The sequence below is a fragment of the Mustela putorius genome, unplaced genomic scaffold (assembly GCF_011764305.1).
Source record: "Mustela putorius furo isolate JIRA1106 unplaced genomic scaffold, ASM1176430v1.1 tig00000460_pilon_pilon_pilon, whole genome shotgun sequence".
NCBI lineage: Eukaryota > Metazoa > Chordata > Mammalia > Carnivora > Mustelidae > Mustela > Mustela putorius.
Window position 1 is genome coordinate 23,755,257 of NW_025421389.1, and position 18,249 is coordinate 23,773,505.

Consider the following 18,249-nt stretch of genomic DNA (forward strand, 5'->3'; position numbering starts at 1 on the left):
TGAGTACAGATATTAATTGTGTAGTATGCATTGAAGTGATTAACATCAATGTAATTTATCATCTGGAGATTTCTGAACATAAATAAATGAGTTGTTCTGTTCAGCAAGGTGTTGACCCCTTCAGAATTAGTGAATTAAAGCCCCCCCTTTTTTTATTATAAATATGAAAGGCACCACAATCAGCCAAGTGTTCAGTTATTTGATTTTCTGGGGCATTAGCCGCTCTTGTTTGTGACATTTCCCTGTTGGGTGCTTGTTTGCAAGCTCATTAATAAGGTTTTCTCATAGGAACGTTGCTGGGAATGAAGAACATACAGTAGGGCTCTCAGTTTTCTGGCTTTCATTGTAAGGCTCAGCAAGGCTGCCGAGGCAGCCACACACGGCTCAGTGTTTAAAACAGAAAATAATTATGCACGGAAGCTGGAGTTCAAAGCTCTCCTGCCTTAGATGTTCGGCGGAGAACAGTTTTGCCTTTTAACGTTCTGAGCTAGATGACCCTGAATTCCTTCTGTGCGGTTCTTTTTTCCCCTCCCGCATGTCTGTGTACGTGGCGTTGCTCAAATTTACAACATGGTTGATTATAGTGGAGCGTGGTGCAATTGTCGCGTGGTTAGTGGAGCTGTACATCTAAAGGAACGTACTCTTGTCAAATAAAAGCCTGTTTAAAGGAGAACAGTTCACTGTCTGCGCGTTAAAAGAAAACTGTTTAAATAGCATCAAGGTGGCAACACAGAGCGATGTAAGCTGGGGATTCAAAGGAGAGCTGTGACCCTCAGTATGAAATTCAGATCGCCGTGCAAAGTGGGAAAAGCCTCACTCCGGACTCGCCATTGGTTGCTGTGTGTCTTCCATTTTCCTCCCGTCACAGCCTTGCTTCTTTGGTACAATTTGCAAAAGTCTTCATTTTGTGAGAGTTTTTTTCTATGTGTGCCTATTTGTTTAAAAAAGAGAGAGAGGGAGAGAACGAGACATTGAGATGGGTTTTGAAAGGGAGAGCGAAAACAAAGACTCTAGAAATGGGTGTTTGAATACCTTCCCTCCTCTGATTATCACCTGACGGTTAATCGTGTACGTAGGCATCATTTTCAAAATGAGTTTTATTGAGCCCCTCTAGGCAGATATTTTGTCAATCCATTTTCCTGTTCATCCGGGGTTGGGAGAAGGCTGGATTTCTCCTTTCGTTCCCTTGATTGGGGGGAAATTGAACGTTGAGGAGATGATCCAAACCTGTTCTCTGTCTGTGCCAAAATAAATGTTTCTCTGGTATCGACAGTGCCCCTGCAGTGAAGGAGGGAGAAAAACCTGGAAATGGGAAAAGCTTTCCTGCTTGGGAGTGGAGGATAAGACGTCGTTTCCCAACGCGGCTCCTGGATGCATCCTCTCCCCATCAGTTCTGTTCCCAGATCGTATTCTTCAAAGCATAGTAGCTGGTGTTCCCCGATTTGGCCTGTTTCTCTCTGATCTCGTCTCGTCTTTGAACAGAATATGCTCTTCCTCCCACTCTCCCTTCCTTTTATTTTTTTAAGCAATGAATTGAGTTTCAGTGGAAGTCATTTCAGTATTTCGTATTCCTCATGGAGACCCCCGGATTCAAACGAATGTTTGAGCTGTCATTTGTTGCGTGACCACAGGGCAGGGGCGGGGCCACAGTCCTGATACTAACTGTGGAGCTCGTTCATGGAGCTTTCTGCTGCACCATAGGGGGCAGGAGGTTGAGGGACCAATACTCAAAACACAGAGTCAGTGTCAGGGCAAGTCTGTCGCGAGCAAGAGTTGAGTGACATGACAAGGTCAAGGACGAGAAAGCCACCACCTCTACCTTATGAAGTCACACTCGGGAGTTAGAGGTCTCTTACGAAGGATGCTCTGTCCACATCTCGCTGTCCCATCTATTGTCTTTGGGGAAGATGTGTCTCTGTGGCTGTGGACATTGAGCATTTCCACTGCAAAGCGAGTCTTCTAATGGTTTTTAACTCAAGGTCACATTTCAATTCTGTGGAAGGTTAAATGGTTGTGAAGTTAAAATCTGAAAATCGAAAATGAGTGGTCAGACAACATCCTTTTATGATTTCCCCAAAGATCCCACCTTAGAGATACACCAGAAATGCTAAATAAACATGTAGTGAAAGGGAAGCATGTAAATCAGAACACGTGGGCTGAACCTCAAATTTTGGAAGCTGGACTGACCTTCCAGAAGAATAATACGATTATATTTTGTGCTAAGGGCTAGTGAAGTGATTCAACAGGGAGGCCATGAGATTGGGGTAACTACCATGTCTTGGGTAGCCTATGGAAGCAAAGGAAACCCTCAACCAAAGTCCCCAGGCTCCCCAAAAAATGAAAGCGAAGCCACCTCCAATCAGGAACAGCCCAACTAGACTTTCACCAAATAAGGCAACTGCTTAAGCGACAGCCAATCAAATAATGGCCCTTGCTTTGCTTCCCTGTCTTCTCCATAGAAACCTTTCCCCTAGCTCCTGTGGCGGGAGGATTTTCAGTGTGGTGTTGCCCTGTTTGAATCAATGGGTGCTCAAATAAACTCTCAAAAATGTTAATGTGCCCAGTTTATCTTCTAACAAGCTTAAGATGTATTCATGTTCTGGCTTTTTTTGTTTGTTTGTTTAAGTCAGTAACAGATCTTGGAGTAGGAGTCCACGCCCCGGCATTTCTCCAGCTTCTCATGCATTTGTTCACTCCATAACAAGTCTTGAGTGCCTACTGCATGTGCCAGGCGCCAGGATACAAAAGACCCAAAACTTTCCTTCTTACAGAGCCGACTTTCCTATAGAGAAATTCGTGCTTTTCCTTCCCTGCGTTCACTTTCACATTTTAAAGATTTCTCGAAGATAGGGAAGATTGCTATATGAGTGTGCCGCCCATTTCTAAAGCACTGGAAACATAACTTTCTGTCGCAACGTTGCAGAATAAAATTTGATTCTGTTGGGTAAACAGTAATTTCCGTATCCACAAAACTCCTTGCAAGTTGCCACAGGCAGGAGTTGCGTTCTGCTGGAGTGAAGTGGTATGTGCTTGTTGGTCCCACAGCTCCCACCTGGTTTGACTCCTCCCACCCCCAGTAGCTCAGTCCTCCCCCAGCACAGTTACAGTCCTCCCATTCATACAACAGATGTAACAGCAGGGGGTCCTTTGCCTTGCAAACAAACAATAAATGGTGGTGAGAATTATTCATGAATGTCTTATGACATTAGAAAGCAAACCTTTTGCAAGATGTGGAACTCCTCTGAAAGCTCCACGTGACTGCTCTCGAAACCAGACCCAATCACATCTTCCTACCGGACACTGTCTTCCTTCAGTGCAAAGCTGGCCTCCTCTGGCAATCCAGGCAGCTGTTTTGGGGGTGCCGATTCCTGCCTCAAGCACAAAAAAAACCCCTCATACTCCCCAGATCTCAGGTTAATCTTTGCATTGTCGTGTTTCTCCAAACTGCAGAAATCCCCCGTGATTTACAAAGACTCTTCAGCTGATGCTTCCCTACCTGAATGCGTAGGCACTGACCCAGACTTCTCCCAGCCATTCTGATGCATGTGAGCACTTGCTGCCCTTGACCTCTCCCTGGCAGATGCCCTGAGACCATTACTATTTGCTCCGCTGGCATCCAGTCCCGCTCCAACAGATATTCGGAAATTGGGTGAAAAGGCTGTCCATGAAGAGCCCGTGTCCCGAATGCAGTCACAGAAGCAAATTTGCACCAGGACCTTGGGCCTGGTTACAGTTAGTGCATCAGAGAACATTGGATGCCCACATTCTAAATAAGAATTTAGAAATTCTTGGGCTGGGAAGGCTGTTGGGAGCCCATGGGGTAATAAGTCTCGTGCTGGGATATAAGTATCTTCCTAGTCCTCAGCTCTACTCCTGTCTGGTACATGGGAAGGATGACATCCCAGGCAAAAGGAAACCGCTAAATACCATTTTACTCATTTTTTTAAATAAATAATTTTATAAACCTGCTATGTTAGTGTTGCGATCTAGAAAGAAGGAGATGATTTTTCATTTACATAGGAACGTGAATACAGGCTACAGAGTCTCAAGCTTCAACTTCTGGAAAGATCACAGAACGTGGTGCAAGGTCAGACTGGCATGAAATCAATTGTAATCTGCCAGCAAGCCGTTCTAACCTCTATAAGAGTTTCCTTTTATATATATATATTTTTCCCTTTATAGAGAGAGCAAAGTACATTTAAAGAAAGTCTCATCAAATTGGAATGTCTTTCTAATATTATTTTTTTAATTGGTTGCTCCTGTGGTGTGACCCAAAGCCTCCTGGCATTTAACCCTCTGTGCAACTTTGACTAATGAACGAATTTTGTCTGCTCTACGAGTCTTGCTAAATGTCTTTTATAGGGTTTTTAAAAAATGACAGTATATTATAAAAACCTCAGATCCCTTGACCTAATTGATTGGCTGTTGGTGATGCCATCTCTGTAACTGTAATGTTCCATAAGTGCACAGACCTAACTATTTTTCTTATTTTTATATAGCAGTTCCATTTTTTTAATGACATTAAGCCATTCTGAGCGATACATTTCTAGGCAGTTACTGCAGTTGGGTAGAAAGTGTCCTCTGGCTCGTAGCCTTGTGCCTTACAACACCAACCGAGGCATAAAATGATCACCCAGAAAATGTACTGGGCCTTACCTCATTACTTAAAAATAAATCTTGGAGTCTGGGTCTGTCTCAGAAAAGCTTTGGTGGGTTATAACGTTTGATTTATGAACATAATTAAAATATAAATGATGAGCTTTGGGCTATTCAGTTAGCCATCTGGATTGTGCAGGATTTTGACATACTCGCATACAAGTCAGGATCTTCCTGGGGAAATTTAACCTCCCTGAGTTCGAGAGGCGCCAGTGGAATCCCAGGCTGTCTGGGCTACCTGTTGAGCATACCTGAGTTCCTCTTTCAGGGGAAGGGAAGGGGCTGGATCTTGGCACAGAGACCCACCTGTGCGGCTCGCAGGCGGGGCGTGAAATTGGTTCAGCTGCCCCACGGTCAAATAACATGCATGTAAGTGGTGCGTGTGTCAGAGAAGGACATTTTTCTGTATGATGCAAATAAGATTAATGTTTACCTCTTCAGCCAGCTATTAAGGTAGCTGTAGCAGCTCTGCCCATCAGTAGATGGTAGAGGTCTCTCCGGGAGCCTGAGGAGTAAATTGGGAAAATCCGTTACCAGAATTGGAGGTGCATTTTCTATGGCGTAGTAGGATTTTTTTTTTTTAAATATAAGTTTCAGGTACAGCAGATCCTTAGCTTGCTCTTCCTAATTTCTGTGAGTAATTGACAACTGGGAAACAGCCATTAGTAACATAAAAAAGAGTTTAACTAGAAGTCTGTGGTACTGAAGAGAGGCAAGACTGGCTTGGATTTTCAACAGTCTCTTTATTATTAATGGAAGTTGAGCACGTAAAACCCTTAGTGCACTGTGCTGAAAAATACACCCTCTCTGTTTGCTTGTAAATTACACAAAGGGAAAAAAAACAAAAATTCTATATAGACCAGCAGGCATCCTACTTCTCCTTAATTAATGGGCAGAACTCAGCAGAGCATGGAAAATGTAGTCCTTCCGTGGATCAGAGATTAACCTAGAAGCAAATGTTCCATTTCAGCCCAGATTTGGGGCTTTAAATTAGCCTTGCCCAGAATGGTTCCTAGGTAAGAATGACAGAGGTTTCCTGACCAGGAACCCTGTTAAGTGCTGCTCTTTCTGAATGTGAAATATAAGGGACCGGGGTCTTTGGCTGTCGGTGTTCCCAGTAACGTAACCTTCTCCTGTTGCTTGCTTTACTTACTTATTTACTTATTCGTATCTTGTGTTTGTAATAGACTTCACCAGCCAGCTCTGTGTTTATGGGTCACACCAGCAAAACAGATAGACTCACTTATGTCACCCAATGGTTGTATGTAGTGTAGGCTTTGATACCAGAGCTCTGCAAGGAGGGTGGCCAGCAGCTCTTCCTTCTTCTCAGCCAGCCAGTCCTCACTCAAGGTCATGGTGTGTATCCTGTCTGTTTCTGCCTCTCTGTAGGGACTACTTTCCCTACCCAGTGACCAGTCTCTGGACACCGCCACACCATTTTGTTCTCGAACATTCCCTTGGCCAGCAAGTCTAAGAACAGAACCATGCTTACTTTGCAAGTGTCAGCTGGAGCTTTTGGGCCTGTTAATTTATGTCCTCTGGCAAGTGGCTTAGCGTCTCAGAGAGGGTCACCCATTCACAGTGTGCAGTGCACACTGGTATACAAAAAGGCACTCCTAAAAGGTTTTGAATGCCACGTGGTTTTCCAAGACAGAAAGATCTGTGATGGGAACAAGACTGTACCAACGTGTCTGGAAAGCAGCCATCCCCAGAGAGGACTCCCTCATGCAGCTTGTTTTAGCCGCGTACGGTCTGAGATCAGTTGAGTGTTGCCATAGTTCTGATTTCCCTCTCAGTCCATAGGATGAATGTTAATGAGCTAAGCACTGCTTGTAAAAGGCCAAGGGGCTGATGTTTAGGTGGTGTGATTGTCTGAGAAAGTAAAGTTATGGAAATTGTTTTGACCTTTCAGCCAAGTGATGTCTTGCCCTCTCACATTTATTACTCTTGGGTACGTTTCCAAAAATACACATTTACAGAGCCACCGCATTAAATGAGAAAACTGATTTAGGGATTAATAGCTTGTTAGTTCAACATAGAAAAAAACAGTCTCCCCATTCCATTCAGGTTTTATTTGTAAATGTATTTGTATGGGTTTCTAAGTTAATCCCAATCCCTTCTGGTTCCCTCCCTAGGGCCCATACCTCCCGTCATTCATCTTTGGGACCCAAACCCCGACGAGCTCCAAACACAGGTTTTAAGTAGCCAGTGTATGTAAGAACAGCTACGTCACTTAGTTAAGTACTTGACTGCCTTCAGAAGCCATACTTGGTTTTAATTATGGATTATTACTGGGTAATGTGGTTTTGAACCTGAAATCCCAACATTCACAGGCCTGCCTCCTATTAAGTTACCTCCATGACCTTGGACTGGCTAGTTCATTCCACTGGCTACTGGACTGGGTACCAGTGTTCTCATCCCTAAAACTGGGCTTATTCCACCACCAATGACAGCTCCTAGCACAGTAGTCCCTCGGTACTTGTCTGCATCCTTCCTTCTCATGTGTGTATACATTGAGATGTCAAAGAGTTCCGCTGGGACCACCAGAAGCGCCCATTTCTTTATTCTCAAAGCCATTTGAGTGGAGTTCGGAAGTTTGCCTTTCCCATTCAAAATCAAGAGCATAGAAGAGGCAAACTTATTAATATGCATTGTCACAACATATTGTCACATAGTAATATAGGATATATGATAAAATGTATCAATTCTGAGCACCACAAATATCTGGCTTCACCTCAGCATGAAGGCAAATGAGTTTCCTTTAGCTTGAGTGAGTTTGGAGATAAACTTCAATGTAACAAAATGTATTTCACAGGAAATGTTTGATGTGGCGCAGTTGGCTTATGAATCTCTTATCTGCTCACGGTTCACTCCTTGGAGTTATTAGTCAATTTAATTTGAGCAAATGCCAGGATTACTAACTAATTAGGAGGATGTTAGTGAAGGCATGAGGTTGGGGAGAGCGCGAGTGCTGGTGGTGTGGGGTTTGTGGCGGCATGCAAGTCTGATTTTTGCCTGATGTCATTTGCTAAACATTACACTTTGTGTTGTTGTCACACAGATAAGCCTCAAGTGCATATTCAGATGACTTACCCTCTACAAGGCCTGACCCGGGAAGGGGATGCGCTCGAGTTAACATGTGAAGCCATCGGGAAGCCCCAGTAAGTTCTGAAGGCCAAGGTTGGCAGAGGGTCATGAACAGTAAATGTCATAACACGAAGCTGTGCGTTCGCAAGTCACCAGCCTGTCACCTGTCTCCTGCTGTAAAGGATGGAAGATTTTGCAAGAAATAAGGAATATTCAGTTAAAGGGGGGAATAAATACCTGTGGTCGGTTCTTAATGGCCAGGATTGGGAGAAAAATGAAATGCCAGCTAAGATGGAAATCTCGACTAATTCTATTTTATTATCATCAACATGATTGTCAGAACTATCTTCTCTCACAAAAAAAAAAAAAAAAAATCCTAATAAATTTTTAGTATGCCCACAATCTAATGATAAATCTGCTACCTTCTGTGTTAATGTCTAAGCTGCCGGGAAAGATGGTTTTCAGATTTAAATTAAGCCGCTGTGATTAGGGCCAGCCGTTGGAAAATGAATCTGCCCTACCTTTAATTTTACTTCTCCTTTCCTCAAAGGAAAGTGACTCCTAGAAATATGTTTGTTCATAAGGAATGGCCCCAGAGCTTTTCTCAAGCAGCCTATGTATGCCCCTGCAGAAGAGAAGGAACATAACACTCTTATTTTATGGAAAAGTACAAAGAAGCTGCTTCCCTGCAGAATGAATGGAAGTGAATTAGGGAAACTGCTGTATATTATCACTAATAGAGCAAAAAAAGCTGCTTTAGTGATGGCACTGCTTCAGACATCCATCCTATTTCATCTGGGGAGAGGAGAGAAGCTCTTTCTAAGAGAGTGAAGATTGTTTTTAACTGTTTCTTAAGGAAACAATCCCCAGAACCCTAAGAGGGAACAAGTCAGTGTCGAGATTCTGAGCCCTCAACTTTGAGTGGTCCCCACCAAAACAAAACAAAACAAAATAGCATTGAGCTCCCTCTGCTGTCCCTGTAGTATGATTTTTTTTTTTCCCTCAGAGTTTTTATTAACCAGCCTGACTATCACAGTTTTCATGCTCTGAGCATCTTAAGGAAGGTTTCCGGAAATCTCTGGAGAGTACTGTCCCTGTTACAGCTAAGGCATGATCTCTGACAAGAGACGGAAGCCAGACGGAAGCCAGACGTAAGCAGCTGCCACGCCTCAGCCCTCCCTGTGTCAGGCTTCCCTCACTGCGGGCTAGAGTCTGCTCTGTCTGGCCTCACCATGTGGAGCTTTAAAGATGACCTTTAGGAAGTCGGAGGTGGTCTTGGTTCTGTGGTGCGCCCAAGTTACTAGGTTCAAAATGCTTCACGCTTTGGCGGAGCAATCTTTCCCTCCTTTGAACACAAGCCAAGGATGCAGATCTTTCCTTCCGTAAACTGTCTGGAGTACGCCCTGGTTAGTGACTTACCTTGCCTCCAGAAAAATAAAAAATAAAATAAAATCCAGTGGAGGAAAAGAAATAAATGCTCCCAGGCCTCTCACCACTTGTAATACCTATATTCAGCCATATTAACCACATTTAGAGTATATGGCTTTGCTAACCTATATTTTGTTTCTGTGGGGTTCCCCCCCCCCCGCAAAGAAGGTACTCTGTTCCGTTGAATGTGCCACCGAGACAGTCAATGACATGTTTCCTTCAGGACATTTATGCCAGAGAAGGTATTTGTTTGTTCCTCCCAGATGGGAACGGGTGGACGGCTGTGTGAGCAAGCCCGCGTTACTCCACTGCGATCCCTTCCGGCATATTACCTATTTATTTTCTCAAGAAATTGCATACAATAAAAATGGTAATTTAACTTGCCATTAAATGTTGTGAATATCCTCAGCACTTACCCCCACTGATTGTTTCAGCTGTCAAGCAGCAGGACGTTAGCTCTGAATGCCAGGCAGACCCATTTGCCGTTGCCTACAAGCAACACATATGCAGGACTAATTTTTAAATAATTTACTGGGTTGTGATGACAAACCCATGTGTAATTAAAGAAAAATTGTAACTTCACATCCCATTTGAAAGTTGGAATGCTACGCGACAGGGCTAACTCAGGTGTTCGCTCATCATTAAGCGCTGGGCCTTTCGGTCCTGTCGCCGCTCCTAGAGGTGGTGCTGGGGACAGATAAGAAGTTACTTCTGTGCCTGCATCTCTGCTGCCCTTCCTCCAAAATGAGAGCTTCAGGCACAGGCGCCCACATGGCCCTGATGTCACGGGAGGTTGAGGGAGCCACCTTGAAGAACGCGCACATTAGATTCAAGAAGTTTTGAAAGATAACTTGGTGCATGTGCGATTTGGGCTCCAGAACATCTTGTAAAATTGGCTTTTCCCTAATGGACACAAATGTGGCGCTGAAACAAACGTGGCCTCTGAATGCCAGAAGGAGCCCAGGTGGAGATGCACCCCTCAGTGACTAACTAGACCCTTGAGTCACAGGGTCTGCAGGTGCACGTGGAGAGGGAGAGGGTGTGACAGCGAGGGGGACTGGGAGAGCCAGCAAAGCAAGGCATGTAGCAGAGGAACCCATAGAGAAGGTGGACTGGGCTGGGGGAGGCAGGTTATGGGTAGGAGTCAAGGAGAAAAAAAGGATTGAGCCTTTCCCGAATGAACAGAGGTACTTTTTCCAACCGCAGAGGTCAAAAGAAAGCAGCATTCAGATGTAAAAGTCTGTTTCTTTTTACGAAACTTGAAATCCCTTTAAATCTCCCAAGTGGCTTCCAGGCAAGAGTCTTGGTATATCTGTAACCATCAGAGTAATGCGTGTATCACTCGCCAAGAATTTGCTGTTTTCCCCCTAATTAATGAGATGATTAATGATGGCTGGGCTCTGTCCTGTTTGGTGTGAAACCACACAGCAGGGCATAAAAATAGGGCACCTTGTTTTATTTACTGATTTGTTAAAGATGAATTGCAAATAATGAGACTCCTGCTTATGGTCCGTTGAAAGTTTTTTAATACCTGATAATGTTTTTTAGAAAAAGTTTATTCCAGACCGACTCAGGGGGACTTCACGGCTGTAATTCTGTTACATGTCTTTAATCGTGTCCCCCTCCACGGGACTCCTGTGATGCGTGGGTGGGAAGCTGACGCAGACGTCTTGGTGGGAGATAACGAAGCACCCTGTGCCGCCCCTCTTTCCTCTGCAGGCCGGTGATGGTGACCTGGGTTAGAGTCGATGATGAGATGCCTCAGCACGCCGTCCTTTCCGGGCCCAACCTGTTCATCAATAACCTAAACAAAACAGATAACGGTACATACCGCTGTGAAGCCTCTAACATAGTGGGGAAAGCTCACTCGGATTATATGCTGTATGTTTACGGTACGTGGAAAGCTAAACCTGTCTTCTACTAGACTCATTTACATGTCGTTGCTGCTTATGTTCCCTCCCAGAGCTTTTGGTCCGGTTGAAAACCAGAAGCCCATTTGTTTTCTGCAAAACCTTAAAGAAGCCTGGCCTGAGGTGGACCCCAGTGTCCCCACCTGGGAGGGCACTGACTTTTCGTCTCTCCCTCTAATCGTGGGGATTTCCCACTAGATCACAGTCCCTGGTCATGCTGAGCAGGAAAGCTGTGTCCTCAGGCACAAGCCATGGAGACTGTGTTAGAAATAATGACTGCAAAATTCAGCCTTACCAATTAATGGCTATTTAGCTCAGAAAGTTTATTCCCAGTGGTATTTTCCTGTGATATCTGAGCTAGTCTCCTGCTTTGATGAACAGAAGTATCCTGTTTTCAGCATGAAGCTATTACATTCCCGAAGATGTTGCAAGCCAGTAAATACTTGGAGAAATGATACAGGCTCCTTGGTAGCCACATAAACCACCAGTAGCTCTTCCTTTAGACATGAACACATTTATTTTTAAATTTGTCTGTTTTCTTAATATCTTCTCACAGGATTACTAGAGCATATAGCATCATCAATTGCATTCTCTAACCAGCAAACGTTTCTTGAGCATCTCCTACGTGTCAGACATCTTAGACTTTTTCCCATTTCTTTTTAAATTTATTTATTTGACAGAGAGAGAGAGTGAAAGAGAGCACAAGTAGGCAGAGAGGCAGCCAGAGCGGGTTGGGAGGGGGAAGCAGGCTCCCTGCTGAGCAGGGAGCCCAATGTAGGGCTCGATCCTAGGACCCTGAGATCATGACCTGAGCTAAAGGCATGGGGCTTAACCCACTGAGCCATCCAGGCGCCCGACTTTTTCCCATTGATATCTTAATGTCAGTTTTGTGTGGTGAATATTCTCTCTGTAGTTGAGGAGGGCACTGCTGCTCTAGCCTTAGGATGGCAGACTATGCCTCTTCTGTCCAAAGTCTCTAGGTCAGGTTTATAAAGGAAGCATAGTCATGAACTGAGATGACATGGAATGAGGAACCACAGGCCTGAAAATTTTGGTGTCTTATGAATATACAGTTATGTGTGCACATTTCTTTCTTCCTGTTAGCACTGTAAATACATTATCCAAGTATAACTGTGTACGCATATACACCCATACACACAGAACCATATGTAGGAAATATTGTCTCCGTTATGTCTTAGAACCTGGCCATTTTCCTTTTGAAGAAAACAGGAGTCAGTGTCTTCTTGAGGACGCAGAAGCATGCTTTACCCCCTATCTACTTGGATATTCAAATCTAATCCTTATGATCTAATTCTGTGGTTTTAGGGGTTTTTTTCTCCCCCTTTTAACGTAATGCAGAATTACAAGATCACATCTATCCACCTGGTTTGTAAACATCTGAGATGTGTTTTCTGCATACAATACCCACGTGGTCTGTGCTCTACACATGTAAGAGTATTAGTTCTCCCTAGTGGTTGAGGAGATCCCCATGAAGGGAACAGTGATCCCATGTCCATACCAGGGCGTACCCTGGCCCCCTTTTCAGTTGATATGACACAGCCACCCTGTGCCTCAGACTGTTCATGGTCCACTGATGCCAGAGGCTGCCAGGTAGATCTCTGTCTGTACATGAGGGTTTGAGCCTCCCACAAGCCCCCTCCATTGCTGTCCCCCAGGTCCGCAGTGGCAAATGCCCACCAGTCTAGGGTATGCTTCCGTGAGTCAGAAGACTAAGTTATCTGGAAAAACAACTCTGATTTATCATCCCTCCTGTTGCCACCTTTCCAGACAAGAAACATTTTGTGGATTTGAAGGACACAGATGTCTTTGGAACATGGGACGCCAGCTTACGCCTAGTGTTTTTTGAGCTCTCCCTGTGTCCCACTGTTGCATGTGCATGACCAACCTCGAATCTCCCCAGGAACCCCAGGACATATGCATTATCCTCATCCCATGGTACAGATGAGAGGGGAAGCTTAGGAAGGTCACCTAAGCTGCTCAAGGTCTCAGGCTTACTGTGTCTCCGAGCCACCACACTTCTGATTACCAAGTCTACAGGGACATTGGAATCTTCCTTTGTAGGGCCTCTGATTCTCACTGCTTCCCACCAGAACAGTAAATACACTTCAACATGAGACGTTTGGACTTCACTTGCCGGGCCAGAGTGCATTATTGAAAGCCAAGAAACGTAGTGACCTACCTGTTCTGATAAGTGCATGCGCGCACGTTCGCACATGCACGCACACACACACATCTCCGTAACCCAGCTTGGCATACTTACCCTCGTCCAGGGATCTGTTAGATCTATAGGAGTCTACCTACCTCCCTTAAGCTATGCCAGTAGCGCTGCCTGGAATGGCAGCTACAAGGCCAACCTGAGGTGTTGCTTGTTCGTTAATAAAATATCCTAGCAGTTGGAGACAAGATGGCGAGTAGATTTTCTTTTCAGAGGTGGTTTATTGTACTACTACTACAGTAATGTTCAAAGTACTTTATGAACCAAGCGTTAACGTGTCTTTAAAATGTTTAATTCTCTGGAAATAACTCCTATACTTGGAGAATCTAGCTGGTTAGTGCCTGAGCCCCAATTGTTTTTGTTCTTTGAGCCTCTATGTGTCAAACACCGCTCATTAGCTCCAACTCTGTACTTTCTTAAATAGTGGCCTCACGTTGCTCTTATTGCCGGAAATGATCTGAGCAATGAGGTTATACCTGTTAATAGAATCTAAGTCATTCAGGTCACTTGAGCCAGATGTGAAGGACAACAGTTACCCCGGTAGTGATGAAAATAATTGAAAGTGTGTGATTTTCACAAAATGAAAGGGACCAGTGACCTTTTCTCTGAAGTCTCTGCCCTTGTTAGTCTGGTCCACCCCTTGTTCATAATCGTGTTTTCAAATCATATTTCAAAAGTGGACCTTCCATTCCCCTTTGATTATATTGTGGATATCACACATTTTGTGCCAATACTCTGAGAGATGGGTTCAGAAATAGCATTAGAGTGTACCAGGGGGAAGTCTCCCAGGCACAGATGTTCCCTTTCCAGTGATAAATATTGTAATTGAACCAGAACAGAGAAACCACATTAGCTGCCCACATGCTGGGCAGCAGGAGCCTCTCTGGGTACAGCTGAGTTGGGTAGGAGAGGGCACGGGATGCCTTCAGACCTTGGCTTGGGGGCCCGTGCCCCTCGCTCTGCTGTGTCTGTCCCGGTGCCCGCGGCAAGGTGTGGGAGCAGCCACAAGATCTGCTGGGTCCCAGAATGCTTCCTCACCTGGGGCCTCCATGAGAACGAGGCCAGGGAAGCAAGACTGAACAAAAGGTGCCTGTTCATCTGAAAAGGTGGTTTGAAATTACTTAATCATTACTGCATCTTGGCAGACAGTGAGATGTGTGTGTGTGTGTGTGTGTGTGTGTGTGTGTGTTTGGTCTTGGGGGGTGGGTTTGGTTTTTGTGGGTTTTTTTTTTTAATTTTTGTTGTTTTTGTTTGAATTCCTTTTTGAACTCCAGTGTGAGGCTGCTTTAAACCACTCGTGTCCCCAACTTAAACAAGCACAGTCTCCCACAAGACAGAACCATTTGCTGCTGATCTTTGCCCATCACAGTCATACACTGTGTGTGTGAGAGAGAGGTTGGTTAGGAAAATTAAAACCTCAGATTAGTGATCGATAGTAGGAATCATCTCAAGCAGACCTTACAACCAGGCACCAAAACAGTGTTTTCGTCAACTTTCAGGAAGTTGTACCAAAGCCAATAAAGGTGCAGTATATAATTAAAGTTTTGATGTATTAATTAGACAATCTGAGAGCTCACTTGGAGATAAAAGGACACCAGATGTGTCAGGGAGAAAAAGTTGACGTGCTTTAGATAAAATTTAAAATCAAAAGCCTTCAAATCGTCTTACGCTCTCTTATACCAGAATGATTGCTTAGTTCAAAGTCTCGCTGACAATTTAACACATTCAGTTTGATCATTTGGGCTCAGGATTTTCTTTTTTTCTCTTTCAGATTTGCCCTTCCCTTGTCCCCCAAATAATTTCTGAGATGATAGAAGAATATACAGTATATCAAACATCTGACACAGGGTTCCCTCTGGGATTCCTGGCTTGGCGGGTCAAGGCCCGTTTATATCTCATCCTCTTGTTTACAAGAAGGAAGGCGGGCTTTCAGTCTTATCACCGCCACCCACTCAGGTCAAGCTTTTAACACGAGCCAAGGCAACTAACACATTAATATTTATAAGTTGTAAAATTTATTGACTTTAAAAAAAAACAAAATCTCAGTAAAATCTCACATGCCTGGAACTTGATATTTAGTGGTGACATTCTCTCTTCTTTGTATTTATTACGAGCGTGGAAGTAGTTTCACTTCCCGCTGGGATGTATTGATGGGGAATAATGAAGTTCCTCGTCACGGAGAGCAAGGGAACAAGAGCACACTCATCCTTGGCCAATAGCAGCCCTTTCGCTGGAGCAGCGCCCTCTCCTCCTCCTTTCTCCCATCCGCAGAAGCATAAACTGAAATGACTCTCGGGCGCGGAGCTGGTTGACCCTCCCCTTTGAGATCAGATTGGGGCGGGGGTGTCCTGTGTTGATTTTCCCTCCCTTCTCTCTTTCACATCACCTCATCCCTACTTCACATCATTAATACAAATCTCTCTTCTTCTTATCTTAGCTTTTTCCAAGTAAGGTTTGAGGTTCCAATGACAAGATCCAGATCTCCGGTATGGGTGGGGCGGGGAAGCTCTTGGTTTCGGAGGGGGACGTCATCAAACAAACATCTCAGTGTCCTCATGCCTTTGTTTTGTCATTACTGATCATTGTTGTGTTCAGCATTGTGGGTTTGATTTTCCTTTTTTTTTTTATCCAGATCCCCCCACAACTATCCCTCCTCCCACAACAACCACCACCACCACCACCACCACCACCACCATCCTTACCATCATCACAGGTACGGTACCTTCATGACCACTGAAAATGTCCTGAATGTATATTGTCTTTCTCGTGTGTATGCAAAGAAGCCGGAACGGTCCCTTGAAATCCTTGGAATGTAATGGGTCCTTTATTTTGGAACTTCAGAGACATGAGATACTTTGTTCTTAAGCTGAATCTTAAGGACCTCAGAAAATCTTTTAACATCCAGGCATTTAACAGTAGATCAGATATTTTGCAACTTACGCTTAAGAGAATTCTTTTTCAAGCATCACTGTTCAAAGCAGAATGCTAGGGAAAATGGCCGCCTGGCTATGCAAGAACATGCCGGTAGCTTAGGCTTAGCCACGGTTGATGAAATGGTAAGTATTCTGCCTTTGGATCTTCTCGTTGTCTTAATTCCATCTTAATTCATATGGAAGAAAATACACACCCTTTAACAGGCCCAGGGGGGTCATGTTTCAAAATACATCACCCTTCTTCCTGCCTCAGAGAGGACCCACTGACAGTGTTAGAACCTATGTGTGTTGTCGGGGTCTCAAGGTCAGAGAAAGCCACTGTCCTCTCTGTGCTGGGCACTCATGTACCCATCCCCCATCCCCTATCCCCACCCCACCCCCGTCCCGGCCTACTGCCCTCAGTTAAATACTGGAGGTATGGAAGAGGCAGCCACAGCCTCTGTGGCTTTATCTTTTTCTGGACTGTCTGAAACTCTTCTTCAAAACGAGTTTCATGGTCTCCAACTTGTATCACTGAGGGAGGAGGGATGCCATCCATCCCCTTGCTGGTACTCTGTGGCTCTCATACCACTTGACGTTGCTTGTCCGGGAGCCTCGGAGCTCTGCTGTCTGCTACAGTAGGAAAGCCTATAGTTGCACTGTGTCGACTAGACATGCAGGATTTCCTGACATAAGATCTTCCCCCACTGCTGTGTGCGGGTTCCAGCCCCAGAATGTGTAAAAGTGATTATTCTATGAGGGGGAAAAATTTTTTTTCTTTAAAAGAGAACTTCCCCGGTTCATTCTGTTATCCCAGGAGCCTGTAAGATCTCTCTGAGCTCCATGCCCCAGGATGCAGGACTTCTGTTAAAACACTGACTCTATAATTCATCATTCTTTGTGTGTAGACCCACTTTACCACCCTAGATAAGGCAGCTGTCCTTTACACTGACTTTCTGGAGACGCTCATGGTCTTCACAGGAGTTGGTGGGACAAGCATGACGAAAATGCTCTATGGAAGAGGACGTTTATGAATGAAGATGGTAGATCCCCTAGTCTGTTTTCTTCACCTTCCTAACCCATTACAGTGGGACAAAGAGAACGTTAGAAAAAGCCACTAGTGAGGATTTTCTGTCCGCTGTTTATGCAACCATCAGTGCCTGCACTTAAAATCTTCCGAAAACCCATCAATTGGTTATTGTGCCTCACTCTAAACTCTGCTCCATCCAGGCTGCTTCCGAAATCCTCGTCTGTGCGTATTTTGTGTTTCAGTTTTGTTCTTCCGCGGCTTAAGCAAAAGCTTGTTAGCTAGTGCGCAGACTCCTCCCACTTTCCCCCTCATTGCTGAGCACAGCAAAGATGCTCCCTCCTTCCTGATTCCAGGTCAACCAGCCTCTCCACTGTCCACACCAGGAGCTAGGTTTTTACCTTTCGTGATTTCTTGCCGCTTATCCAGGTTGTAAACTGAATTAGGCTTGAGCTCTCAATAGTAGGTTTTCACGAAATTTCCTGTGAATGGCCCTTTGGACGTCTGTGTGAATTACACCTCCATCCCCCGCTGCCCTTTTGCAGTAGTCGGTTCATCTTTGCAGAAGGGGCCCGGGGATGAGCCAGCCCTTAACTACCTCTCATTCTAGAGGGTTCCCTCTAGGTGACTCAGGCTAGGCAGGTCTATATTTTAAGGCAGTGGAGGCCTTTCTCGCTCTGTGGAAATGCCTCATTTCTCCATAACATGGAAAAACACTTTTCATCTGTGTCTGGCCTCTCACTAGCTCAGGCTGGTTTTTGTTTTGTTTTGTTTTGTTTTTAAGACCTTTGCTAGCACCCCCTGAACTCCAACCCCCTCACTCTGTGCAACACAGCGGAGGTGCCTCTGCTCCCAGCTTTCAGCCTTCACCCCCACCGAAAGCTTCTCTGTGTCCTCAAACAGCTGCAAGTCACTGTTATCACTGTTCCAACCAGAAAGGCTCCATATAAGAGGAAATATAGCAAACAGTCCTGTATTCCTGTCCACATCGAA

At 44.7% G+C, this 18,249-nt stretch overlaps 1 protein-coding gene across 9 annotated transcripts in view; it reads left to right on the top strand.

The window, feature by feature from the left end:
- CADM1 (cell adhesion molecule 1) overlaps positions 1–18,249 on the top strand; it is a 324,876-nt gene that overhangs the window by 274,673 nt on the left and 31,954 nt on the right. For 6 of the 9 annotated variants that reach the window (XM_004749874.3, XM_004749876.3, XM_004749879.3 and 3 more), the window contains exons 6-8: positions 7,718–7,817; positions 10,891–11,063; positions 15,950–16,030. In XM_004749874.3, the coding sequence (XP_004749931.1) occupies positions 7,718–7,817; positions 10,891–11,063; positions 15,950–16,030 (354 nt within the window). The remainder of the gene's footprint in view (positions 1–7,717; positions 7,818–10,890; positions 11,064–15,949; positions 16,031–18,249) is intronic. The other 3 variants (XM_004749877.3, XM_004749881.3, XM_004749882.3) reach the window with 1 other exon arrangement.